At 45.6% G+C, this 26,449-nt stretch overlaps 1 protein-coding gene across 10 annotated transcripts in view; it reads left to right on the plus strand.

Annotated features, from left to right (window-relative positions):
- Nucleotides 1–7,792: 7,792 nt before the first annotated feature.
- DCUN1D4 (defective in cullin neddylation 1 domain containing 4) overlaps nucleotides 7,793–26,449 on the plus strand; it is a 74,587-nt gene continuing 55,930 nt past the window's right edge. For 4 of the 10 annotated variants that reach the window (XR_016228887.1, XR_016228886.1, XM_051831598.3 and 1 more), the window contains exon 1: nucleotides 7,793–7,958. Coding sequence is in view for 4 of the 10 variants with exons in the window: in XM_051831598.3 (XP_051687558.1) it covers nucleotides 7,934–7,958 (25 nt within the window). In the remaining 6 variants the exon portion in view is untranslated. Of the gene's footprint in view, nucleotides 7,959–8,216; nucleotides 8,408–8,969; nucleotides 9,036–14,690; nucleotides 14,710–26,449 lie in introns of those variants that run through there. The other 6 variants (XR_016228885.1, XR_011386232.2, XM_070068204.2 and 3 more) reach the window with 3 other exon arrangements.

Raw genomic sequence — 26,449 nt, forward strand, 5'->3', positions numbered from 1 at the left:
GGCCCTGAGTGAAAAAGGAAGAGTCAGTTTAAGCATTTTATAGCTGTGCTGGAGAAAAAGATCGGCAAAAAGACATGAACGCCATGCTGATAGTCATGTGTTCAGAAACCTTGGAAGTTAGAAATAGTTTTCAAAATAGATGAAATTTCCTTTATATCTAGGAGAGGCAAAAAAGATTCATTGTTAAATGAAATTTAAATTGAAACACTGATGTCAAATCTAAGTAAAAGTGGCAAATTCTTAGCTTTTCTGAGATCCTTAGGATGCCTACTTTCTTCAAGAAACAATGCAGAATTTTCTAGAAAATTTAAAAGTACAGATTCATTTTACTTGAAATTGTCCCTAAGCAGAAAAATTAGACAGGTGTCCCTCACATGATTGCAGTAGGTTCACAAGGAAACATGCGAAGGTGTCACATAATTGGTGCCCATGCATTCATTCCTGCTTCCCTCCTCTACTGTTGTACATGCTTTTACATATTTTATCTTGTTTAGCCCTTATTTATCCCTTGAAGATATTATTTCCATTTTTATAGATGAAGGAACTGAGGTCCAGATGAGTTTAATGCCCTGTTCACGGGTGTAAATGGTAGAGTCTGAATGTTAATCCAGGCTGGCCCAAGGGGAATACTTAAAAACATTGGCCTTCACCTCTGGTATAGCAGATGAAAAATGTTTTAAGTGAATAACCATGCTCTCAGGGAAGGGTAATATTACTTCAAAGTGCTAGGAAGAGAAATTATTCATTGTGGGAACACACTAGGTGTCTCTATTCACGTGGAGTCTCCTGTAATTTACTACCATCTGTTTACTTTTTAAGGACACCATCCTATAGTCACAGGAATTTTCTGTTTCCTTATTCATTTGAACTCTGAGTATCAATCAATTCTCATTAAGCTAGTTTTCAAGGAGTTTGAATGATGTAATATTACTGTTGGGTTTCTCTTTTTTTCTTTATTGTGTAAAGTTTCACATTTCAGCTTCCCCACTGGAGGCAGACGCCAGTGAAGGACGTTTTTACATTCTAACTCAATGTTCACCATAAACTCTAGGAGCCAGGGAAGAAGGAAGTCAAGTAATAAAACATAGCGAAAGCAGTTTTATATATCCTCAGGGAAGAAGGGGGTTTAGGTTGGAGGAAAAGCAAGATTTGGGGTGACAAACTGGATGCAATGGGACAGGGATGTGATGGTACTGTAGAGTGTCACAACACTGACACTAGCATTGTTTATTAGGCATTAGTTGAGCATTTCTATGTGCTGGGTATTTTTAAGAGCTTTACTTATATTTATTCATTTAATCCTCACAACATCCCCTGAGGATATGTGGAAACTGAGGCACATAGCTATGAAGTAATTTCTTCTTCTTTAGTGGTAGAGGCATCAGAATTTTAAACTAGGCCATCTGGCTCCAGAAAATTTATGTTTGCTTCTGAAAAAATAGCAAACGTGCTCCCAAGGCTAAAATGAGCAGTGAAAAGTTGGTTCCCAAAGGTTCCCTGCCATTCTGTCTCTTAAAGTTTTTAAATTTTGGGTGATACATTACAACCTCAATGGAGGATGATTGGAGAAAAAAAAAGAAAAAGAAAAAGGAAGTCTCTTGAAGTTGTATTGTAACTCCACATTTCAGGAGCCTGTCAACTGTATAACCTGTGGTGATTAGAAAGAAGTCACTTGCTTGTTTTTAAGGTTCAACTTTCTGCCCTCTAGAAGCTGATGCAAGAAAAAGTATATTAGGGCCGGCGTCCCGGCTCACTAGGCTAATCCTCCACCTAGCGGCGCCGGCACACTGGGTTCTAGTCCCCGTTGGGGCGCCGGATTCTGTCCCGGTTGCCCCTCTTCCAGGCCAGCTCTCTGCTGTGGCCAGGGAGTGCAGTGGAGGATGGCCCAAGTACTTGGGCCCTGCACCCCATGGGAGACCAGGAGGAGCACCTGGCTCCTGCCATCGGATCAGCGAGGTGCACTGGTTGCAGCGCACCAGCCGCGGCGGCCACTGGAGGGTGAACCAACGGCAAAGGAAGACCTTTCTCTCTGTCTCTCTCTCTCTCACTGTCCACTAAAGTATATTAAAGGAAGACACATGACAAATATTGTTATCCTTTCAGCTTGTCAGTCACTACCACTGTGAGGAGAGGATGTCCTCATTGGCATAGTGAGGGAAACGTCTACTTCTATGCTCTTTCCCTTAACCTGGTAGTAGGGACCTGACTGTATACAGGTATTGAAAAATGAAACTAACATTTTTATTATCCTATTAGCATCTGGTAAGTAGTTATCTGCAAAACTGTTTCTTGAAAAGCAACATATGTTATAGTGACATTCTTTTGTTATTATAGACTTGAGATGAAAGTGAGTCCCAATAACATAGGTAACAATGGCTGACAGGTTAATAACAGTAAGACCAAAGAAGCTGCCCTTCTCAGTAATATATCCAAGTAAAAATTTTGGGGCAGGAATCTGATTTAGCCATTCAGATGCTTCTATCCCATATTGGGATACCTGGGTTTGATAACTACCTCTGGCTTCTGATTCCAGCTTCCTGCAACTGCAGACCCTGGGAAGCAGCCTTTATGGCTCAAGTAATTGTGTTCTTGCCACACCCATGTGGGAGATCTGGAGTGAATTGGCAGCTCCTGGCTTTGGCATAGCCCAGATCTGGCCCTTGTGGGTATTTGGGGGAGTGAACCAACAAATGGGAACTCTCTCTTGGTCTCTTTCTCTCTCTCTCTCTGCCTCTCAAATTAATACATTTTTTAAAGATTCATTTATTTATTTGAAAGTCAGAGTTACACAGAAAGAGGAGAGTCAGAGAGAGAGAGAGAGAGAGAGAGAGAGAGAGGTCTTCCATCTGCTGGTTCACTCCCCAATTGGCCGCAATGGCCAGAGCTGTGCCATTCCAGAGCCAGCAGCCAGGAGCTTCCTCCGGGTCTCCCATGGGAGTGCAGGGCCCCAAGGACTTGGGCCATCTTCCACTGCCTTCCCAGGCCATAGCATAGAGCTGGATTGGAAGTGGAGCAGCTGGGACTGGAACCGGCACCCATATGGGATGCCAGCACTGCAGGTGGCGGCCCTACCCGCTATGCCACAGCACCGGCCCCTAATAATTTTTTTTAAAGGAGAATGATTTACATTTAGCAAACCCTGATCAGTACACTGGATGAATAATCTCATTAAAATATGGCAGAAATCTTTCTGACTCATTCTTTTCATAATATTGATCTACAAAGGCAGTCTGGGAGGATACGTGTTCAATACTGGAAAGAGGTCTGGTTTCATTATTTGTTTATTTTTAGATTTTAGTTTTATTTGAAAGGCAGAGTTACAGAGAGAGAGAGAAACAGAGACAGAAGGAAAGAGAGAGAGAGAGAAGAGAGAGAGAAGAGAGAGAGAAGAGAGAGAGAGAGAGAGGGAGAGTGCACATGCATTCCCATCTTTTGGTTGTCTCTTCTAGATGCCTGCAACAGCCAGGGCTGGGCCAGGCCAAAGCCATGAGCTTCTATCTGGATCTCCCACGTGGTGGTAGATGCCCAAGTACTTGGGCCATATTCCATTGCCTTCCCAGGAGCCTTAGCAGGGAGCTGGATCAAAAATGGAGCAGCTAGGACTTGAACTGGCGCTCATATGGGATGCCGGCATCACAGGTGATAGCTAAACCACTGTGCTGCAATGCGAGCCCCTTATCTTTTACACTTGATCTTAGCCAAAAGGCCGAGAAGCGATTACCTGTTACCTTTTAAAAGTACATTCACATCCATATTATTGTCTCCTTATAAATACATCTCTGAGGTATGTAGGGGTTTTTCTAAAAGTTAATGGAAAATGTATATTATGAAAAAAACTTACATGGATTTCAATATTTTGGTTATCTTTTAATTCCATTTTCCCCCCCACAAATGTCATGAAGTACTCTTGTATTCACCTCATTGAAAAGAGAAGGAACTGGAGCTTGGCAGGGGACTATTATATCCTGAGCATTTGGCTGCTTAGGGTAAGTTTTACTTATTAGGTGGTTATTGAAGCTCTCTAAGCCTCAGTTAATTTACCTTTGAATTGAGGATGATATTAATACCCCTTTGGGTTGCTGTGAGGTTTGGTAGAATAGTTTATAACTAGCACACAATTAGAGTAGTGTCACATAGGAGGCATGAAAAAAAAGTAGCCATCTTTGGGGAAAGGAAATTGTCAGTTATGAGTTTGGAGAGAAAAACTTTCCTGTTCTCTATGGATACATTTACTATTTTTTGTTTTTCATTTCCATATCCTGGAAACCCAGTTGGTCTGACTTGTTATAACTACAAGAGTTCCACATATTCTCTCACTGTAATCTAAGGTTGAATTAATTATTCCCTGCTGTATGTTCTTTCTTGATCTCTTCAGATCTTACAGAGGCATATTTATCTGTCTGAGCAAGCCTAACTGTATTTCAGTCTTTTTTTTTTCTTTTTTTCTTTTTGACAGGCAGAGTGGACAGTGAGAGAGAGAGACAGAGAGAAAGGTCTTCCTTTGCCGTTGGTTCACCCTCCAATGGCCGCCGCGCTGCAGCTGTCGCACCACGCTGATCCGATGTCAGGAGCCAGGTGCTTCTCCTGGTCTCCCATGGGGTGCAGGGCCCAAGGACTTGGGCCATCCTCCACTGCACTCCCTGGCCACAGCAGAGAGCTGGCCTGGAAGAGGGGCAACCGGGACAGAATCTGGCGCCCCGACCGGGACTAGAACCCGGTGTGCCGGTGCCTCAAGGCGGAGGATTAGCCTAGTGAGCCGCGGCGCCGGCCTGTATTTCAGTCTTGAGGACAATGTTGTCCATTCTCTATTGGACAGCACAACTCAAAATGCACAAGAAAAGCATGCTATAGTGGGGTTTGTGAAATCTGTGGATAAGTTTAAAATTTGATGGAAGAACTCTGCTGTTTTTCTCTTACTAGATTTTTCCATATTAAATTCTAATATAGGCTTAGGGTATTTCAAAATATATCTGGTTAAAATTAACATTGTATACTTAATAAGAAAAATTTCAATTAAATTAGGTATTAGTTAACATAAGGCCACTGGATTAAATACTAGGTTAAAACACTCCTGGCTCTACTTTGGTTCCAGCTTCCTGTTAATGCTCACCCTGGGAATTAGCAGTGATAGCTCAAGCAGTTGTGTCTCTGCCACCCACATGGGAGACCTGGATTGAATACTGGGGTCCTGGCTTCAGCCTAGCCCAACCCTGGCTGTTGGGTATTTGGGAGAGTGAAACAGAGCCTGAAAATCTCTTTAACTTTCTGTTTCTATGTCTCTCTCAAATAATTTTAAAAATAACTTGTATCAATTTGACATAATGATTTATAAATGGGAAAGAGACTATTTGCCCATTTTGGAATTTGGAGCTTTGCTACTGGTGTGGTGTAGGGGAAAAGTGTAGTTGTGTGGTGGAGGGGACAGGAGCTGGACTGGGAGTTGGGAAACTTGAATTTAAGTATTACTTTGTTAATAACTAGCTGAGTGACTTGAATTAGACATTTAACTCCTCTGGTCCTCAAGTCTCATATTCTTAAAATGAGGAAGGTGGATTCCATAATCTCCAAAGTTCCTTCCAGATCTAAAATTTCACATCAGTCAACATTCAGTTTACTTTAAGGAGCAATTAACCTGTGCCTCCTTCCAAGTGCTCTACCAGGTGCTAGGGAAATAAAAAGATAAACATAACAAGCTTCCTGACCTCAAAGGTTTTTTTATCTTGTGGATTATTAAAATGACTAGGTAATATTTGCAGACCAGTATGCTGTCATTTTATTATATCTGTTTTATTATTCATAAAACATGTGGGCCAGAGAGGCTCAGAAGACTGAGCTTTGCCTCTCAATCCTCAGGCTGTAGCTAAGTCTATTTTTAACTTGAAAATAATCATACTAACCCAATTTGCAGCAAAGCTGAGAAACGACAAACGAGGTGTATTCTATACATTTTTATGGACACCATGTAGGTGCCAAGGGAGTGCTGACAGCTAGGGAGAAGGCAGCTAGCAGATCCTTCACACAGCTTAAGCACATAATACATGATTAGAAAGTTTGCCCTTGAAGTACCACCATAAACTACAAAACAACAAAAACAAAGGAAAAACCCCAATTTTCTTTACACAAAGATTAGAAAGTTGTATAAATCTACATGTAATTAATATTCTCTAGATTTGATCAGGCTGAAAACATGGCTCCGAGCAAGGGCAGACTTTCTTACAACTAGATCAGCCTGAGAAGGCATTGGCCACCTGAGTCCAGAGGTACCTACCCATCTCTGTGGGGCCAGCCGAGGTCAGGTGCAAGGAGATCCACAAGGGACGTTCTTGTCTTGAGAAGGATCAGAATTCTGTGACTAGGTGAGGCCGTTCATAAGTGTATGAATGACGAAAATAGGACAGGTAAAATACGAAGGATGCAATTGACTAAGAAGTTAGGGGACCTAGAGATGGAGCAGGTTACAGTGGGAATGGTGTCGGGCACAGCAAGGGTTTCTTTGAGCCCCTTCTTTGAATCTCTTGCTTTGCGAGATACCTATGTCCTGATAAGAAACCTCAATTTCAGACACCGGCGCCTCAAATGCCTTGGCTGTAGAAATCTATCACCCAAACGCATTTTGTTCCCCGCGACTAGGGGTGTCACGCATTCTGAGGTGGCATCGTGGGGACGCCCAGGCTGAGGGGCTGCGGTGCGGCCTTGGGATACAGGGAAGGAGTGTGGGTCGCTGTTGGATTCCAGGAGAGAGTGATCCTTCGCTCACGTCGCAAAATGTTACTCCGCTATCGTCGTGTGGTGGTGGGACAATTTGGTCACCACACACCGAACACCCAGGGCGAAATTTGGAAGCCTGGTGTGAATTCTTGGCGTGGGAAACCCCAGGCGCGGAATTCACCTCGGCTAACAGCCTGCCTCTGTTTCGTTTCGTGGTCGCCCTCTGCGCGTCCCGCCTTGGGTGCCCTCCGGTGACGCTGCTCTGGGGTGGGCTGGCGACTCGCCGACGCGCCCGAGCGACCCCGGCCCTGGATTTCCGGCATGCTGCCCGGGGCACGCGGACGCGTATGGCAGACAATGCTGTAGCATTCGAAGCCTTCGTGACAGCCCAGCTGGCACTCGCAGGGGGAAGGAGTGGTGTAGACTCTGGGAAAGAAGCGCTTTTCCAAAGTGTGGAGAGGGCTGAGACAGCGTTTTGTTCCCACCGGAGGGTCTGCTCGGAATGAAGACCCGACAATGCTTGATCCGGTTCTCTGTGGTAGGAAAAAGCCGGCAAGAGAAGTCCCGGTCCAAGTTCGGCGAAGCCCGGGCTCCTGCAGAGTCCCTCTGGAGTGCGGGACGGGGGACGGGAAGGCCGGACGCGTCGTGCCAGGCGCCAGGAGTGGGCTGTCCTCCCTACTCCCTGCAACTCGAGACAAACTGCCCCAACTGCGCTTCCCCTTCTCAGTTCAGGGAACACTTTGCATGCTTTGTTTCAGACGCCGACCCATCTTTCTCAGTTGGTCTCCCGCTCCACCAATCCCACCCGTCACGGGGCGGGGCTTCAGGGTCAAGGTGGACCAATTTCCCCAGCCTCGCCCCTACACGCGCTTTCGGACCCCCGGGGATGACTGACGGCAACCGGGTCCAACCTGCTACTCCCGAGCGTGGCCTCCGCTAGGGGCGTTACGGAGACCAGACACCGGGACCAATCGCTTTGGAGTCCAGGGGGCGGGGCCTCTTTGCCAGTTCCAGACCGGCGCTATCGGCACTCCTTCTGTCAAATCAGAGACGCGAAGAGGCGGTCCCTTGGTCTAGGCTCAGCCAATGGAGGAGGCGAGGTGGGCGGGCCCGGAGTGCTTGGCGGCGGGTCCTTAGCTCCCAGCCGAGGTGCGGTGAGCCGGTGGGGGGACCGCGAGGCGAGCGCGGGAGCCCGGGAGGCGAACGGGGTGTGAGCTGCCCGAAAATGCACTCGGATGCCGCAGCTGTCAGTGAGTTTGGGAGAGCCAGCGGGCTGGCGCTGCCAGCACTTTCCACTCGGGTCCCGCCAGTCCCCGCCCCGTGCCTCCCGTCCCGAAACGCGCCGGCAGCCCCTGCCCGGGAGCCACCCCTTCCCCTCGGGGGCCGGGGCGGGCGGTGACGCTGCGGGCGGCGCGGGGCGGAGGCGGGCGTGGGGGGAAGGGGCCGGCCTGCCGGGGGAGGGCGGAGGTGAGGGGGGTGGGGACTGGCTCCGTTTCAGTGTTGGGGGAAGGGGGGGCGGGACGTGCGATGAAGGGCCCGGACCGGAGTGTCCTGGGTGAATGGAGGTGGAGGCGGCTGCGGGCGCTAGCGGGCAGGGCCGGGGCGGGAGAGGGGGGGAGGGCGCGAGCGAGCGAGCGGAGCGCAGGGGTGAGGATTTCCAAGGGGCTGAGCGGTGCGGGCGGCTCCGTGTGGAAGGCGGGTGAGTGCGAGGGGAGCGCGGGGGCGGGGACAATGGGAAGCAGGGCTGGATGGCGGGGGTGGGGGAACAATGGGGCGGGGGAGTGGGGGCCACCCGAGCGGGGCGGGAGGGCGGGCAGGGGGCGAGGGCTGAGGTAACGGGAGAGCGAGGTAGTTGCGAGGGCTTGGGGTGCGATAGAAGAGTTGGGGAGTCCGGCGGGCGGGAGGGGCCCTGGGAGGGTGGCAGGGTACCGGAGTGATGGGAGGGGACGATGTGGTGGTGATCGGCCGGTGCCGGTGTCGGGACGGTGGGGGTCCCGGGGATGGTTTGGGGTGGCAGGATGGGGGCAGGGGTCCGGCGAGGAGGCGGGGGTGAAGAGCTAGTTGGGGAGGAAGGGGAGGCGGGGAGGGGCTGGAGCCGGGGCTGGACTGTCACGTCCAGATTCGGTCCGGCTCTGGGCTGGGGGGTTGCGGGACTGTGTGTTTGGGGGAGGTGCTGCCTCTCCGGGTCGAGGCAGGGTCCCTGGAAGGGGGGGAGCCCAGACCTTCGGCGTGCGGCGAGAGGAGGGGGCGGGGCTGAGGTGGAGGGGCCGGGGGAGGTGTCCCGAGGTTTGCTCTGGCGGCGGTTCCCGCGAGCGGCGGGAAGCGAGGTCAGCGCTGGCGCGGGCTCCGGCTGCGGGATTGGGAGGCGGGGCAGAGGCGCGGGCTGCGGGTTTTCCGTGGCGGGAGCCGGAGAGGTCGGGCCCCGGAGTCTGGGTGGGGGTTTTGCGCAGGGGAGGTGTCGGGGTCCCTGGCGATCCGTGGGTTTGGCAGTCTGTGACGCAGTTGTCTAATTTCTGGCTGTCAGGTGTGGAGGCTGATGGCTCACGACCCGCTCGCCTGCAGGGAGAGCTTGCCCGGAGGCCTCGCGCAGCGCCCGACGGGCGCGACCTCTCCCTGGCATGCGGGAAGGGCGCTTCAGGGGTTTCCTTAGGGTCTGGTTCCAGTAGCCGGGTGTGAAGGGGAAAGGCAGTCCGCGGAATTCTGGGACTTGTAGTCCCGGCCGCGCCGGGCCGCGGTTGGGTTGGGTGCACGTGGGTAACTGTGGAAACGAGTCCCACAATGCAGCGCGCCCCCGGCGCCTCCCTGCTCTGCCAACTCGTGCTTTATTCCCCAGCTGACCCGAGCTCGCTCTCTGAGGCGCCCCGGTCCTCTGGGACTGGAGCGGTTCCCTGGACCTTCTCCTTCTATCTGCGGGAGAAGCAGAGCCTGAGCAAAGCCCAGGTGCTTCACACTGGAGTTGTTTTTTTTAGTCTCCCGGTTAACTATTTCCCCGTGTTGCGTGGCCTTACTTATACGATAAATTCTAAGTCTTGGACCATCTAGCGCACATACTGTGGAAGACATTCTTTGGCAGCACAATCTGAAGCAACGTTTAGGGTGGTGTATTTGTTGTGGCACGTAGGTTAAAAGGCTGTCTTACATAATATGGGAACACAGCAAAGATGACTATAACCCTCATGAAGATAATATCAATGAAGGGTTGATATTTGTTGAAATGTTTGGTTTGCTCAAAGATAAGAGAATTTTTTTGAAAAAAAAAAAAGATCTTGAAATGAATTGAGCAATGGAGGTGTCTTTTTGGAACATCAGGTGGAAATTATCCCATTCATAAAGCCAGGATGAAAATGTGAAGGTGAACAAAGAGAATATGTGATGTCTTCAGTTTTCAAGAAGCTTGGAAAGCAAATGAGACCAGAGGACGACAAGCTGTATAAAAGTTGGAGAGCCTTAATTTTTTTGTGTGTATTTGTTTTGTTTTAAGATACAACTATAGGCCGGCGCCGCGGCTCACTAGGCTAATCCTCCGCCTTGCGGCGCCGGCACACCGGGTTCGAGTCCCGGTCGGGGCGCCGGATTCTGTCCCGGTTGCCCCTCTGCCAGGCCAGCTCTCTGCTGTGGCCAGGGAGTGCAGTGGAGGATGGCCCAGGTGCTTGGGCCCTGCACCCCATGGGAGACCAGGAGAAGCACCTGGCTCCTGCCATCAGATCAGCGCGGTGCGGCGGCCATTGGAGGGTGAACCAGCCGCAAAAGGAAGACCTTACTCTCTGTCTCTCTCTCTCACTGTCTACTCTGCCTGTCAAAAAAAAAAAAAAAAAAAAGATACAACTATAATTCTCTCTTTAATGTTAGAGACCTTCTTCTCAGTCTGTAGACTCTCCCTTTACCATTTTTAAAAAAGATTTATTTATCTGAAAGGCAGAGTTAAAGAGGGAGGAAGGTAGAGAGGACTGGAGATCCATATCCAGATCTTTTGTCAGCTGCTTCACTCTTCAAATGGCTGCAATGGGCAGGAAAGCCAAGAATCTGGAACTCCATCTGGGTCTCCTGCATGGGAGCAGGGGCCCAAGCACTTGGGCCATCCTCCACTGCTTTCCCAGATGCATTAGCAGGAAGCTGGATCAGAAGTGGAAAGACCTGGACAGGAACTGGTGTCCATATGGGGTGCTGGCCTCCCAGGTGGTGGGTTAACCCACCTGGCCACATCACAGGGCCCTTCCTTTACCATTTTTATGTGGTAATTCAATGATCTATAATGTAGAGCAGCAGGAGATTAGCTTAGAATTGAAATATAATTTTTATGTGCTGTGTAAGGTGTTAGGAAACAGTTTTAACATAGTCTCTAGAAGAATGTTCTAATGACCCTAATGATAAAAATTTTACCAAGCGTCCTCAGACTTGGACACCTTTTGCTATAATTACAGATATACTGAACATGCATACCTGATTGTATGATGGTTCTTTTTGTATTGTCTGAAACATTGAGTGTTTTGAGGAAATACTATCTCTGTCATATCTTACTTAAGCCAGCAGTGAAATACCTAGCAACTCTTGGTAATAAGTAATATGGACATTTTTCAAAAAATGTTCATTTGTGGAATTTGCTCTTGCAAAAGGTAAGGTGATGAGGTTGAAAAATATTCATGAGCTATAATTGTATTCAAGAAAGTATTTTTAAAGAAAATATTATGCTAGTCATATCCATCATTTTTTCTTTTGTTCTATCGCTAAGCATAGATGTCCTCTCCACACACATACCACCTGCTGCTGGCCCGCCCCAGAGCCCCACATTCCTGCACACATACACTTTTGGCTTTGGATTTCAGGTTACTCTGATTTTTGGTTATTGAGGAGGTATTTTCTTGTGAACCTAGTTATGCATTTAAACAGATACTTGTTATTCTTTATCCCAAATTTTGAGAGGATTTTTAGGTAATCTTTTCTGTAACATTCCCAGAAAAGAAAGTCTTCATTTTTGTCTTATTCTATTGTCTCATTCATCTGTACTGGACTTCAAGAAATATCCTTATTGGAACTTGATCACACTTCTTTAAACTTTATCTTATTTCTTTTTCTGTTTTTATTTTTAACTGTTCCCAGCAACTCTTACAGCTTATTGCCTCCTTTTCTGCTATAGTTTTGTGTTATCCTCATCTCAATCATCATTATCCTCATCCAGGTAATAATAGCTAATAATTAATAGCTAATAATCCTGCTAACTCAGCAGTGTAAAAATCAACCTGTCAAAACAGACTTTTGGCAAGTAATAATACTAAAAGTGGCCCATTTTACTTAAAAGGCAGAGAGACAGAGGGAGATATTTTATCTGCGAGTTCACTCCCTAAATGCCCACAGCAGTCAGGGCTGGGCCAGATTAAAGCCAGGAGTCCAGACCTTGTTCTAGATCTCTTGCATAGGTGGTAGACACCCATGCACTTGAGCCATCATGTGCTACTTCCTAGAATGCACATTAGCAGGAAGCTGGATCAAAAATGGAGTAGCCAGGACTTGAACCTGACTTTCCAGTATGGGATGTGGGCATCCCAAGTGGTGACTTAACTTAAATTTGGCCCTATTATTGGCTGAATGCCATGCCCAATATAAGCAGGCTAATTATTGTCTAAAGATAGGTGGTTCTAAGACTGTGGCAGTGGCTTCATGGTGCTGCAAGGTTAGGTCTTTGGATCTTCTTCTCTATATTGTTAGTATTTTGACTTTTGTTGCTCAGGTTCATTGCTTTGTGGTTGTGGTATCATTGGTGCAGCACCACACGTCTTGCCTATGTAAGAAAACTGGGAGGAGAGTTGGTGCTGTGACGTGGTGAGTAAAGCCACCATCTGAAGTGCTGGCATCCCATGTGGGCACAGGTTCAAGTCCCGGCTGCTCCACTTGCTTAGGGGACCAGGAAGAAGCTCCTGGCTTCTGGCTTCAGAATGGCACAACTATGGCGGTTGTGGCCATTTGGGGAGTGAACCAGCAGATAGAGGATCTCTCTCTTTGCCTCTGCCTTTCTAATAAATAAATCTTAAACAACAACAACAAAAACTGGGAGGCAAGGAGCATATTGCCTCATAACTCCCTCTTAACACACAGGAATATTTTCCAGAAGCTCACCTTGGGGACTTTCATCACAGTGTCATTGGGTAGAAATGATCTCATGCCGCTGTCATGAGGGCAGCTGAGGAAGTCATTCTGGCGTTTTCTGTTGCGGGCTGTGGGCTTTGCTTGAGTGGAAGAAGGGTGAGCAGAATGCTCTGGATTGGCCACCCACTGGTTATAGCCTGGAACCAGGTGCTTGGACTGTCTTTGGCTTGGTCTCGATTTTTTTTAATCTGCTAAGTTATTTTTTTGTATTACTGTAAAAAAAATTAGTGCTGACTTACTAAATACAGATAAAGTCTTGTCAAGAAAAGGAAAACAAATTATATATAGACTTAACAAGGTGCAAAGAAAATGCTTAAAATGCTTGCCATGTGTTGGAAATAATCCATGTATTTGGTTGAGCTCTCTAGCAGTCAAAGCAGAAGAAAATAAGACCAATTAATTTTATTCATTTGGCAATGAAACTGCGGTAATTTTAATAACCGTGTTGGAATCCTAGACATTTTCCATCTCTCTTGCTTTCCATGTCTGTCCTTTCTTTTCCTTTTTACCAGCGACCCAGCCTTTCTTCTATGTGGTAATAGCCAATAAGGCTCTGGCCAGGCTTGGCGTCCTCTCTCACCCGTGTGGAGTGGTATTTATTGCTAGAATTCGTCTACTTCAAGAATCTTGAAGGTTTCTAGTTCCTTACTTACATTTGGACTCCTCAGAACCTGGGTAGGCTTGATCTGTAGTTCAACCCCTTTTTTCAACCTCTTTTCTGACAAACTGTCTTCAGTGATACGGCCTGGAACTGGTCCTTAATTTGAGATCCTCTCTATTGGGTTCTCCCTCCCTGGCACCTCCAAAGCACTGCTCAGTTGTGTGTTATATAACCATAGCTGCCTCTATACTTGCTTCTTCCCTTCCCAGTTTGATTTTACCCCCTTGAGAGAGACCTGGGACCCCTCATCCTACTTAGTTTGCTGTAGTGTTGTGTGGTATCTTGCTTAGGTCCTCTGATAGGAGGTACTTGAAAAAGTTCATGGAAAATAGAATTAAAAGATTAGTTTCTGGTTTAAAAAATATTTGGAATCTGTGCCTATGGAGGGTCTGCAAAAAACTCAGAGGAAATGCATATTATGAAAAAAACTGCATGGATTTCCTACTTAAATGGATAACTATTCAATAGTGAATTATCTGGAAAACATAGTTCTTGCTGCTATCCAACATGCTTTTGGATCCTGTTTCATTATCTTCAAATTTTTCTTCAAGCCTCTCTCACTGTCCACTCTGCCTGTCCACAAAAATTTTTTTTTCTTTAAGCAATACAAACTATCACTTATTTCATTTACTGCCTTTTTATTTATTTTATTTTAAAGATTTATTTATTTACTTGAAAGTCAGAGTTACACAGAGAATAGAAGAGGCAGAGAGAGAGAGACAGAGAGATCGATCTTCCATCTGCTGGTTCACTCCCCAATTGGCTGCAATGGCCAAAGCCAGGAGCCATGAGCCAGGAGCTTCTTCCAGGTCTCCCATGCGGGTACAGGGGCCCAAGGACTTGGGCCATCCTCTACTGCTTTCCCAGGCCACAGCAGAGAGCTGGATCGGAAGTGGAGCAGCCAGGTCCTGAACCGGCGCCCATATGGGATGTCAGCACTTTAGGCCAGGGCTTTAACCCGCTGAGCCACAGCGCCAGCCCCAGCCTTTTTAATTTTTAAAGTCAGCAGTATGAACACTAATTTAAATGGTCTTTTTAAAATTTGTGCAGATAGCAGTGTTGAAGAGGGTCTATGATATGGAAAGAGCAAACTGCTGGGGCTGTGCCGGGAGCAGGAGGAGTGTGCGTCCATGTGCGGTGCCCATCCGGATCTCCTGTCACAGTGCTGCTGTGTGTGGAAGGCTAAGGCGGGACTGCAGGTCTGATGTTGAAGGGCCTTGGCGTGTTTCTACTTTGTCCTGCTTATTTGTTTTTAATGACTTAATCCTGGTTCTATGAACTTATTTCTGAACAGTTTAGTGTGGTTGCTTAAAGCCTTCTTCATTTGGAAAAGGACAGTAAAATATGTAAGTTGAAGGTAAAATTTAGAGTAAAAAATTTTTGTGGTAAATCTAACATTGATGCTGATAACTTTTTATAGTTGGTCAGCTTGAATTTATGTTAATGGCTTTTCATAGCTTGTTTTTTTTTTTTTCTTATTTTGAAATTCAGGTTAGAAGTGCCTCTTGAGAATCATTCTTTTAAGCAGAATACTCATTTAAAAATATATTTTAAGAAAACACTGATACATTTTAAGTAGAATTATGTACTTCAGCAGTCATTGCATGGCATTTTCAGATTAAAAATTTTTTCCTAGGGTATCTAGCATTCTAATAAGTTTTCTGCTACTTCAGGTTTGAATTGCTTTTCTTTTAATTAGAAAACACTACTAATGAAGAGTTACTTTCAATCTAGAAAGAATGCTTGTTGATTTTGAAAATAATATACTGAATAAAGAAACAACTAAATTATTTCTCCAGATAGCATTATCTCTGGGTATGATGGTTTGTTTGTTTAAGTTCTATCAGTGAAGATTTTTTTCTTGTGAATGTTGTGTTGAAACCCTTTGTTTATTTAAGTTCTATCAGTGAGGATTTTTTTCTTGTGAATGTTGTGTTGAAAACCTTTCATTACTTGCTGGCCTGCACTAGTAGGATTTGAAGCAGCAGGAGTAAGCCAGTTGTATCTGTAGTAGGCATTGAGAGTCTTCTTGCGCCCTGGCTCTTCCTCTGATTGGACAGTTCTTGCCTCAGCGGGCAGGGCTGCCCAGATGCACATTCCCCAGGGTGAATCTGAAGAGGAGGCAATGGGAAGGTGCCAGGAGCCCCTGCAGGCAGTTGTGGTATGTGAACAGGGGTGGCGAAGGCTGTTCCTAGAAGCCAGGCTGGGCCTGGCTATGTGGACGGTGCACTCTGCCATGTGCCATTAGGCATTGTTTGGTGGTGCAGCTGATAGGCTTGGTTCTTTGGGTTTCCTAGAGATTTTATGAACTCTTCAGTAGCTCTTTTAAAAATCAATTTCCTGTGTAAATCAAGCAGAACTGGTTTGTGATGCTCACAACTAAGCGTCCTAACACTAACACACCCAGACAGGTCATTGGCCATGTGTGTGGTCTGGCCCTTGTGGAGAAGAGCGGTAATTTACCTTTTCACCCTGGCTGCCTGTGGGCTCTGTTCAGACGTGACCCAAAGGACTGAAGGACACAGGCCATCACAGCAGTAGGTCACAGTAGCTGTCTTTGCTGGCAGTAAGGCCAGCATTTAATGCTCTTTAGGACTGGCTTTGTCCTAATTAACTGTCCCTAAAAAGTCAACTACACACATGTGAGACCCATTTTTAAAGATCTCACTTGGGAATATTAGCTATGGAAGTGATAATGTCTGGTGTTTTTGGTCTGTAAGGAATATTTTATTTAGCTAAAAATTGTATCTGATACTGCTAATAGACTTCTTAGTCAACTCCATTGAAGTAGGACTTACATATTAACAAATTATACCCATTTTAAGTATACAGATTGGTAGATTTTGATAAATACATGCATATATATTTATTCTGGTATAAACACTACTAAATTAAGATCAGGACATTTTCTTTAGTTCCTTTGTGCCTCCTATAGTCAATAGTTCCTCACCAACCCAATGCCATGGTCGGTCTGCCTGCCTTCCTTCCTTCCTTCCTTCATTTCTTTCGATTTATTTATTTATTTGAAAGGCAGAGTTACAGAGAGGCTGAGGCAGAGAGAGAGAGAGGGAGGTCTTCCATCTGCTGGTTCACTTCCCAATGGCCACAACGGCCGAAGCTGCATCGATCCAAAGCCAGGACAGGAGCTTCTTCTGGGTCTTCCATGTGGGTATAGGGGCCCAAGAACTTGGGCCATCTTCTACTGCTTTCCCAGGCCATAGCAGAGAGCTGGAATGGAAGTGGAGCTGCTGGGACTCAAACTGGAGCCCATGTGGGATGCCGGCACTGTAGGCGGTGGCTTTACCCACTGCGCCACAGCACTGGCCCCAGCCAATACCATGGTTTTTGGCTTTTAACATATATTTTCTTAGGCTGCCTCCATATTAGTTGATGATTTTGTCACTTTGCTGTTCATGGGAGATATTACAGTCTAAGGTCATCATATCAATCTCTTTTTTCATTTTTCTTCCCACCTAACAGTGCTGGACATTCATATCTAGCTTCTTGCTCATGTACCTAGGAGGCAGCAGATATGACCCAAGATACTTGGGGTCCTCCTGTCCACTTGGGAGACTTGTATGGAATTCCTGGCACTTGGTTTTAACCTGTCCTAACCTTGGCTATTGCAGGCATTTGGGGAATAAACCAGTGAATGGAAGACCTCTGTGTGTTTGTGTATCTGTCTTCTGTCATTTTCCCTCTCTCTGCCACTCTGCTTTCAAATAAAGCAGTCTTGAAAAAAAAGAAATAAATGAAACCCAGTTGGTGATTTTATGGGATTCCCCATAAAAATCACAAAGAAAAAAAAAAGAAAAACTGTCAGTGCTATATGCTATAAAAATTATAAATCTATTATTTAGGACTTTACCATATGGGATTGTCTTGAGTTAGATCACTTTGTTCTATTTGCTTTCCAGTGGATGACTTTTGTTTTTCTTTTTTTCTCTCTCTCTCTATTTCTTTCTTTCTTTTCTTTTCTTTTTTTTTTTTTTTTTGGCAGGCAGAATTAGACAGTGAGAGAGAGAGAGAGACAGAGAGAAAGGTCTTCCTTTTTCCGTTGGTTCACCCCCCAAGTGGCCGCTATGGCCGGTGCGTTGTGGCCGGTGCACTGCGCTGATCCTAAGCCAGGAGCCAGATGCTTCCTCCTGGTCTCTCATGCAGGTACAGAGCCCAAGGACCTGGGCCATCCTCCACTTCACTCCCAGGCCACAGCAGAGAGCTGGACTGGAAGAGGAGCAATTGGGACAGAGTCTGGTGCCCCAACCGGGACTGGAACCCGGTGTGCCGGCGCCGCTAGGCGGAGGATTAGCCTAGTGAGCCACGGTGCCGGCTCAACTTTTGTTTTTCTATGGCCCAAAGACATAGAATGCTAGCAGTTACTGCTTGGTTGTGATGATGTCTCTTATTGCTACCTGGGTCAGGTTGGGAGGCAGGAAAGTCTAGCTGCTAGTATAGGCAATAGTCAAAATGTCTAGATTCAGATCCTTGCACTGCTATTATCCATAGATGAATTTCTCCTCCACTCTGTGCCCTTCAAAGTCCTCATATATAAACACTACCTAGTGTGGGATCTGGAGTTGTTTAGTCACCAAGTGTTTATTGAGCACCCACTGTGTACCAGGTGCTGTTCCAGGCACTTCTGCAACAACCAGGACTGCGCCAGGGTCACTGTGTTGAAGACTTCTTTGAGTGAATTCACCTGTGGAGACAGTAGAGTAATGGGCAGCTGACCCACGAATGATGACAACAGAGCTGGGTGATATGGATTGTCTCTTTTGCTTTTGGGTCTTCTTGCCATGAGTCCCAGCCAGTTCAGGATCTAGAATTTCTGAATCCCTTTTTGCCTACTCTTTTCTGTTGGTTTGCTTGCATTTATAGTAGGCCTTTATACTGATTCTAACTGGGCAGCTGAAGAATTATAGCTTTTTCATACTTCCTCCGCTCACTAATGAAAATTCATTTTTAGTTTTCTTAGATTTTATTTAAAATAGATATGTATTAAAATAGTCTTGAAATACTTGTTATATTCTTTTTAAATATAGGAGATATCAAACTACCTTGTAGAAAAGCCAGAGAACATAAAACTTACCTCCTAGTAGAGCTACTAACTAGAGTTTTTGTGTAACATTTTTGAAATTATTTCTTCTTTTTATAGTTTAGGGGTTTTTCCCTCCCTTTAATGTCTTTCTACAGATGCCATTCCCCAAATTATACCACAGGCAACTGAGAAGGACAGTTGTACACTCTTACTCCAGTGGCTATTGAATTAATAGGTTTGAAGACCCATCACATTGTTAATCCTGTCCTGTCTTTACTTTTTGGTGCTCTAGGTTCAGTCTGTCTCAGTCTCTTCTGTGTTTAATAATAATGGAGATAAAATAATGAACCTTGATTGGCACACAGTATGGGCCAGCACTATGCCAAGTCCTGGCATGCACCATCTCATTTAATCCCCATAATACACTCATGGAGAGAATCCCACTACTCCTCTTATACTGTTGAGAATTCCGAGGCACAATGAAGTTGGGTAACACATACAGGGTCACCCAGACAGTATGTGACAGAGGTGGGACTTGAACCCAGGGCCTTCTGATGCCACAGCTGGCATTCTTTAACCAGTATCTGGGCTCTTGTAACGTCAGTAAGTTTAAAGGATGATTTTTACTCCGAAGGACCAAGTGGATCTGTGTTCTCGGTGGTTAGGTGGGTGAGAAAGAATCTAGGGCTATTTGTACCTTGTCATATTGGGAATGCAGCCAAACCATGTGTCCTGAAGTGACTGATTCCTTTGAGGTGGCACCAGCAGGCACAGCCAGCGTGGTGGGTGATGGGAGCTAGGTGGCAGGCTCTCTTCCTGGGCAGCTGGATTCTTGTCCCAGCCTCTTTTACGGGTTCTGTGAGAGTCAGGAAAAGCCAGCAGCTGTGGACTTGGGTGGCTTTAACTTTGGGTCTTGTGCTCAGTGAAAATGCTGAGTCACCTACACTGACCTGCTTCCCTTATCTATTTACCCTTTTCCCGGGCTCCTCTTTGGCTTTGATGCCTTGTAAATAGCAAATATTTACTGAGGAGGAGAATCAAGTTAACACTGTCCTCACTTGCTAGTTGTTTCCGTTCCTTTTTACTCAGCTTTTCAGCTCTGCCAGTTTTTTTTTTTGGTTTTTTTTTTTTTTTTTTTTTAAAGATTTACTTAATGTTATTTGAAAGGCAGAGTTACACAGAGGGTGAGGCAGAGAGAGGTCTTCCATCTTCTGGTTCACTCCCCAGATGACCGCAGTGGTCGGAGCTGTGCCGATGCGAAGCCAGGAGCTTCTTCCCGGTCTCCCACATGGGTCAGGGCCCAGGGACTTGGGCCATCTTCTACTTCTTTCCCAGTCCATAGCAGAGAGCTGGATCGGAAATGGAGCAGCCAGGACTTGAACCAGCGCCCATATGGGATGCCGGCACTGCAGGCGGCAGTTTTACCTGCTACTTCACAGCACCGGCCCCAGACCTGTGAGCTTTTCCCTGGAACTTGATGTTCTCCCTCTCATCCCACCCCTTCCCCCGCTGCTAATGGGATACCCTTGAATAAGTGAGAGTTCTGTCTGGCTTGCACTTAGGTGGCTTCGGGAGCACTCGCGGCTGGCAGCTCAGGGTTTGAGTGCAGGGCGAGGGACAGAACGCGGCTCTCCAGCTGCACGTTAGACTCAACCGGGCTGCGTGAGAAGATGGAGGCCCTGCTACGTTTCACTTAGTTGGTCTCGATTGGGGGCCCTGACAGAAGTGTGTATTTCAGACGATCCAGAGACTCATGTGCAGCCAATGAATGTGTTTTTATTTTCTTTGTCTTTTGGATGGAGCTCTTGCATGGGCCCTGCACCAGGCGGCTGGCACGTTTCATGCACACCTTGTGACGTCATGGCCAGCACTGTGTGGTGCACTGCTGCCCCCTTCTCCCACCCCTTGCTAGCAACTGTTCTGTGCGCATAATCTTATGAAGTAGGCAGTGTTGTTATCTATGTTATGGAAAAAAGAAGTTTTTGTTGCTAGCAATGAAGGGCATATGGACTGAAGCTGACCCATAATCCAGCTTTTAGTTTTTCCTCATTTTGCAGAATGGGAAATTCATTTCCAATCTTTGTGCTTTAATAATTTAGCCTCAAATGTGAATATATGTGTGTGTGTTGTATATATGCATATATAAAATAAAGATTTATTTGAAAAGCAGAGTTTATGAAAAGAGATAGGGAGGGATTGAGAGAGAATCTTCCATCTGCTAGTTCATTCCCCAAATGGCTGCAATGGAGAGACCTGGGCCAGGAGCCAGGAGCTTCTTCTAGGTCTTCCATGTGGGTGCAGGAGCCCAGGAACTTGGGCTATCCTCCGTTGCTTTCCTAGGTGCATCAGCAGGGAGCTGGATTGGAAGTGGAGCAGCCAGGACTCAAACTGGTACCCATGTGGGATGCTGATGTTGAATGCGGCAGCCTCAACCAGTATGCCACTACCTGGCCCCTGTATTTGTTTTTGTAAATGAAACAGACTCATGCCATTTCATAAAGCTAGTAACTATATATGCAGAAATTGAGCATTGATGTTATAGATCATTTAATATGCTACATCGAAGTAGACTGCACTTAACGGTAGATTTTATTTTCTAAGTCATTTTGAGGTAAAATTCGTTTTAATGTAATACTTATTTACTTACAGTTAGATTTTGTACTTTTAAAACCATATGTACTTTGTACTTTTGAACTCATCTGTAGATCTGCACTGACTTGTGACCTGACCTACCTCTTCACACTCAGGCTCACACCTGTAACCTTCCAGGACACTAAGCGTGTCTCACATCAGGTTTTCAAACATGTTCAGGTTCTACCATCATAAAACCCAGTGCCAGCACTTAAAACCGCATACATATCTTGTTGCCTTCACAGCCAGACTTCTTGGGCAAATTGTCTGCATTTGACTTAGTCTGTCTCTCCATCTCTGTTCTCTCCTCAGCACACTTTTTGGCCACAGTTCTGTCAGTGTCGTCTTTGCTGAGATTATGGGGTAACAACCATGTTGCTAACTCTAGTGATTTTTTTCTTTAACATTTATTTTTGTATTTGAAAGGTAGAACCAAAGAGAGAGAGAGAGAGAGAGTGAGAGAGAGAGCTATCTCATCTGCTGGTTCACTCCCCAAGTGCCTGCAACAGCCAGGAACCAAAAATTTCATCCAGGTCTCCCATGTGGGAGTCAGGAACCCAAAGTACTTGGGCATCATCTACTGCCTCCTGGGCATGTAAGCAGGAAGCTGGCTCAGAAGTGGAAGGAGAATTTGATCCAGGCCACTCCAGTATGGGGCGCAGGTGTCCCAAGGTGTTGCTTAACCTACTGTATGACAATATCCACCCCAGTGACTCTTAAAGCATTGATTCCCCTATTTATTGGTACATAAAGCAAAAGAAAGTCTTCAAGGAGCTTGGGCTCTAGGGAACATGACAAAAATGTAAATATATATATAAAATATAATGCAAGTGTCATGAAAGACCTCATATTATATGATTCTATTAATGTAAAATGTCCAAAATAGGCAAATCTGCACAGATAGACAATAGGTTAGTTGATTGCCTAATGTTGAAGGGCAAAGGGAGAAATGGGGACTTTCTACTGAAGGGGTGATAAAAATGTCTTATAATTAGATTGTGGTGAATATACCACAACCATTGGTTCATATACTTTATTTAAAAAAATTGTTACATTTTGTTTGAAAGGCACACTCACACACACAGACACATACACACACATAGATAGATATCTAATAATCTACTGGCTTACCCTGAAACTGCCTGCAGCAGCCAGGGCTCGGCCAAGTGATAGTCAAGAGCCTGAACTCCCATTTTACTAAATGGGTGCCAGGGACCCAAATATTTGAACCATTATCTTCTGTTTGCCAGGTTTTGTATTAGCAGGAAGCTGGAATTGGAAGTGGAGCTGGTACTTAAACCTTGGGACTCTGATATGGGGTCTGGGCATCATGACTGCTATGCCAAATGCCTGCCCCTGCTCCATATAATTTAAATGTATGAATTGAGGGGCTGGCATTGTGGTGTAGCAGGTAAAGCTACCACCTGCAATGTTAACATCCTGTATGGGCACTGGTTAATGTCCTGGTTGCTTCATTTCTGATCCAGCTCCCTGCTAATGGCTTGGGAAAAGCAGTGGAAGATGACCCAAGTGTTTGGGCCCCTGCCATTCACATGAGAGACCCAGATGAAGCTCTTGGCTCCTGGCTTTGGCCTGGCCCAGACTTGGCTGTTGTTGGATGTCATGGGAATAAAGCAACAGATGGAAGACATCTCTCTCTGTCTCCCTCTCTTTCTGAAACTCTGACTTCTAAAAATATCTTTTTAAAAAAGTGTGATTTGTTTGGTGTGTTAATTATATCTCAGAAAGCAGTGAACCAATATATTATCAAGAAGTGATGAGATCTGTGAAAAAATTAAGTCCAATAGGGAGGTGGAGGTACTACTGCTTTGAATGGGCAAGACCTCTGATGAGGTGCCATGGGTATTTTAATAAAGACGATTGTCAGACATCAAGGGTCCTGGAGGTAGAAGGCATAGTAAATGTAAAGGCCCTGAGGTAGAATTTTATTTGAATATTCAAGGAAGGATGTGGCTGGAAGGGAGTGAGCAAAGATAATAGAGTGGCATGACTTAAGTTAGATCATTTAAGGCTTTGTAAGGGCTTGCATTTTTTTGTTTGTTTTTTAATACTTTGGTAAGAAGTCCAGAACCTCAGTGATTGCAACCAGAAGCTGTAACATGTGCTTTGTAGATTGGCGGGGATCGCTGCCCCACGTCCTTTGTAGCTTCGCCCTTAGTGTATTGAAACTCATAGGAAAAAGAACTTCTGTTTCTAGAAGGAAGACATCAAGCAGACATCCATAGTGGATCCCAACCACAGCACGCTCTGGACTGTAGCAACACTTTGCTTCCTTTTTCTGTATCACTTAGTAAAACAGCTTTTCAGGAGAGGGTTGCCATGTAGCCCTTGGCTTGGCACACCCACAGCATTCCATGTTGAATCTCAGGGAGGCAGTGGCCTGCACCACTGGATCCCATTCTGTTTGTGGTCCAGAGACATTTACATTGAATGCTGATGTTCATAGCTTTTCATTTAGCTTAACTTTTTTTTGGCAATAACATGGTCATTATTCAGTAACCCTCCCCCTTCCCTCCTTTTCCGGTTTATTTAATCATTTTCCTGATCATCACAAAGCATTTATGAAATGCGTGGTGTTGTATTCAAAACTTTTGTACCCATTTGAACCTTGCTCACTAATTGACTGGCTGGAGTTTAGCTAATAATGCCTTTGTGAATGTTTAGTGACCAGAAGAATAGAGTATATTTGAAATAGAAATAACAATTGGCATTATATATTTCTCCTGCACCACTTTTTTTTTCTCTAAAAAAAGTGTGGGTAGATTGTTTTAGATTTCACTAAGTTTGCAATGTTTTTCTTTAATATTAAGATTGTGTACTTGATTACTAATAACTTTGGGTAGGAAAAGTGCTGCTTTTCTCCCTCTGTGGAGGGTGAAGATAGCTGGAAGAAGTTGCTTTGGGTTGGGAACCAGAAGATGCCAGTTTTTCCCAGGTTGGCTGTGGCTGGCTGCTATCTGACCCTGCTTGAACTAGTAAGATGAGGAGAATCAGACTAAAGGACTGGATATATCCAACACTTGTCTCTATCTCATCTCCCACATGCTGTCCTATTGGTGTTTCCTTACAGTGTGGTCACATTTTATAGAGAGGCTGGTCCTAAAGTCCCTAGGTAAGGTGAACAGTCACATTCATTAAAGTGCCCCTGGAAATCCTCCGAGACAGTAGCTCACTGGAGAGCGTCTCAGAGATTTCGGCTCGACCAGTGCTTTCCTGCACTGACTCTGCAGTTGAGCACCAGTTGAAGCAGCTGGCTTGCCTGTAAGGAGCTGTGTTTTATGAAAAATACATCTCTTTAAATACTAGACTCTTACATGTTATAAGTTGCATAAAATGTGATTGGCACATGAAAACTTAGACCAACTGAGGGACTATCCATGTGTCATGTGTTGTGCTTAGTAAGTAGAAGGAAGGGCAGTTAGTAGGACAGCTGAACTTTCTCCTTTCTCCTCCCCACACCTTCTATTTTGGCCAATTAAAGAGGGTTGAATGTCTATTCTCTGCAATTCCAGGGTACTCAGGGCCTCTGCTCTCCGCTTGGCCACCTCCTGAGGACCCTAGTCATTTTTCACCTCAGTTACTTCCAGTTGTCTCCATAAAGGGCCATTCTCAATCCAAGTCATTCATTATCACATCTTATACTTGTCCCAGAGCTTTCTAAAAACTGCTGATTAGAACACTTTCATGGCACCCAGGCTCCCATGAGTGCTTCTCACACTTCACCCACGTTCTGTGCTGTGGAGGCCAGTGAAGTAAGTAGCCTTAGGGTATTGGGAGCAAATATGCACGCCGAGTGGGGAGATTTCTTTAAAGTCATGTGCCATAATCATTTTTTTCTTTCATATAAAATTGTAAATGAAATACCATTGGTGCTGCTGGAATGTGCCACATTTATCCATTACATTTGTATACATACCCTTTGGTGGTCTAGTTGGAAATACAAATGCTTAGGAGATTAAATCTAAGTTTTCAAGCAGGATTCACAGGTTATTCATTTTCTGACCTTTACCTTTCTTTTGAGATTCCTCTTTTTCCACATTTCTCATTTGAAGATGACTTGAAATACCCTGAGCATATTGTATTTAAGTCTTGATATCTTGATTGAATACTTATTGAGCACCTAATATATGCCAAGAACTGTTCTAGATATTAGGGATATAGCAGCAGGGAAGACCATGTTGCTAGCCTTTGAGGAGTTTACGTTCTAATGGAGCAGAAGATGACAAATACATAGTGTCAGGTGGTACTCATGCTAGAAAGAAAAGTAAAGCATGGCACAGTGGTGAAGATGGGGATGGGGATGTTTGTTGGTCTGATGAGATTCTCTAAGGAGGTGATATTTAAATGGAAAACTGATACAGTGTGAGAGCAAGCCATCTTGCTGTTAGCGGGAGGAGAGCTTAAAGCAAAGAGAACAGCGCATGCAAAGGCCCAGAGGTAGAAGTATGCTTATTCACAGAATAGCAGGACGCTTTCATTTGAAAAAAGAATGAGTCAGCAGAAAATGAGTAGGAGATGAAATTGGAGAGATGGATAGAAGCAGAGTGTACAGGGCCCTAAGCCCGTAGTGAGTTTGTTTTGCCTTGAATGCCTTTCCCTTCCATCTGTGACTTTTGGGTGAGGTTGGAGTTAATTTTAGTTTGTTCCACATCTTAGCTAGTTGCCATTAAATATACTGAATACTCTCCTATTGATTTTTTTTAAATTTTTTTGACAGGCAGAGTGGGCAGTGAGAGAGAGAGAAAGAAAGGATAAGTACCTGGCTCCTGCCATCAGATCAGCGCGGTGCGCCGGCTGCGGCGGCCATTGGAGTGTGAACCAACAGCAAAGGAAGACCTTTCTCTCTGTCTCTCTCTCACTGTCCACTCTGCCTGTCAGAAATAAAAAAAAAAAAAAAAAAAAAAGGTCTTCCTTTGGCCGTTGGTTCACCCTCCAATTGCCGCTGCGGCTGGCGCGCTGCGGCTGGTACGCCGCGCAGATCCGAAGCCAGGAGCCAGGTGCTTCTCCTGGTCTCCCATGGGGTGCAGGGCCCAAGGACTTGGGCCATCCTCCACTGCACTCCTGGGCCATAGCAGAGAGCTGGCCTGGAAGAGGGGCAACCGGCACAGAATCCAGCGCCCTGACCGGGACTAGAACCCGGTGTCCCGGCGCCGCAGGTTGAGGATTAGCCTATTGAGCCGCGGTGCCGGCCCCTATTGATTTTTTTTTAAGGATTTATTTATTTATTTGAAAATCAGAGTTACACAGAG

The sequence above is a fragment of the Oryctolagus cuniculus genome, chromosome 2 (assembly GCF_051225735.1).
Source record: "Oryctolagus cuniculus isolate XC-2025 breed Fujian yellow rabbit chromosome 2, ASM5122573v1, whole genome shotgun sequence".
Lineage (NCBI taxonomy): Eukaryota > Metazoa > Chordata > Mammalia > Lagomorpha > Leporidae > Oryctolagus > Oryctolagus cuniculus.